The 1,629-nt window shown below is 38.2% G+C and overlaps 1 protein-coding gene across 1 annotated transcript; it reads right to left on the bottom strand.

Moving 5' to 3' along the window:
* Positions 1–630: 630 nt before the first annotated feature.
* LOC119831125 lies at positions 631–1,623 on the bottom strand. The gene has a single exon (XM_038354383.1). It carries the CDS (start codon positions 1,480–1,482, stop codon positions 646–648), a length of 837 nt encoding a protein of 278 aa, XP_038210311.1. The 5' UTR covers positions 1,483–1,623; the 3' UTR covers positions 631–645.
* Between the last annotated feature and the right edge of the window lie 6 nt (positions 1,624–1,629).

Here is a 1,629-nt window from a genome sequence, read left to right as displayed (position 1 = left end):
TGAAAAAATATTTTACAAAAGAGGTTGATTTTTAGAATAAGGAATAAAAATGATAAGTATATATACATATACATATATTGTTATAAACAAAGACTATACCAAACACTATATCTTAATTCGTATTGTTTGAAATATAGCTGTGGTACTTATGAATAATAATGTAATGATTAGAGAGATTAGACTTAGATATAGTTTTTATAAATATGTGATGTAAAACGGTTAACTTTGTTGTGAAGTTTTTCTTATTACAAACCCGTTTCTTAATAAACGATAAGACAGATGCTCTAATTCCACCTGTATGTTCTCGTTGCTAAATTAATTGCTTTAGCATTAATTTCCAAACATTTTTAAGAGTAGTTAGATAATTTGAAACTACTATACCATGTTAAATGTTTAAGTGGAAGGTATTTCGTGTTCTACTTTATATTTCTCTAACAAGACGTTTGGTTAGATAAATACAACACAATGGCGCCAGCCGATAATAATTCCTACTTACTAATGATGTTATCGTTCCAAAAACAATTATTCGAGTGCACTAATCAAATATCTTGGCAAATCAGGGCCATACATGATACATGTTGTAAGAATTTGTTTCGCCTTTGTTATTGAATTTCATGTATTGATATTTGTTTTATAAATTGGAACTTAAAACTTACCATTGAATGTGTCGTAGGCTGTTGGCTGATATTCTTCTCTAAACGTATCCTGAGCATATGCTGCTATCAAAGAGCTCTTTCCCACAGCTCCATCACCAACTAACACACACTTTATCTTCTCCTTCTTACCACATTTCACTTTCCTTCTATCTTTAATTTGAAACATCCTATTTAAAGTCCGTTTACCCTTTTTGTCACGGACAGTCCACTCGTTCATTTTATCACAGCAATTCAAATCTCCAGAATCATCGTCTCGTATCACAGCGCGATTGTTTTCTTCCGCTACTTCAGAATAATCGTAGTCGTCATCATCCCGCCGCGAAATAGGGAATTGACTTGGACTATGAACTCCGAACACAAAAGGTCCGTCTCGCTCCGGTAAACGGTTAGTAAACCCGTTGGCTGGCACCGACGGTTTTGCATACTGCACTACAGGCGCACTATATTGGTTAGTTAAATATTCGGCTGAGGCTTGAGGATCAAATCTAAAAACTAGTTCTGCTTCTCTGCGATCCAAACTCAATTCTGGTGGAGTCACTTTGTCTTGAAAGTAACTGACCTTTTCACGAGCGCGACTCTCTTGCAATCGTCTTTCGAGTTCGACATTTGAAGGTTTCCAATAGTCCATTCGATTTTCGTATGAATTTTCATTCGTTAAAGTTCTTGGTGCGGGATAAGGCCTTTGTGGACCATAATCTCGAGGCGGTGCTCGAGGTGGAACGACAATAGGCTTTTGCGGTTCCGCGAGCAACGGCCGGCGCGCTGACAAGTTCGCGTTCCTGTTAAACATGATCCCTTCTAAGCTGGGAGACATTTGCACTGTCATAAACCGTTGCGAGGAGGGTTATTGAAGCGTGCGTCCGCGCACATAACTCGAAATCGTGTTTCGAACGCTCGTGAAAGTTTTGTTCAGAGTTTACGTAAGAACGAGGCGTGCGCTCCCCTTCACAGTCGAATCAAAACTAAACTGCCC

This window comes from Zerene cesonia, chromosome 13 (genome assembly GCF_012273895.1).
Source record: "Zerene cesonia ecotype Mississippi chromosome 13, Zerene_cesonia_1.1, whole genome shotgun sequence".
Taxonomy (NCBI): Eukaryota; Metazoa; Arthropoda; class Insecta; order Lepidoptera; family Pieridae; genus Zerene; species Zerene cesonia.
The sequence above is the reverse complement of the archived record's forward strand: the minus strand, read 5'-3'. Positions and strand labels throughout refer to the sequence as shown.

Bases quoted from the DNA above. Each gene is read 5' to 3' on its own strand.
- LOC119831125 (XM_038354383.1), bottom strand. From the start codon at position 1,482: ATGACAGTGCAAATGTCTCCCAGCTTAGAAGGGATCATGTTTAACAGG.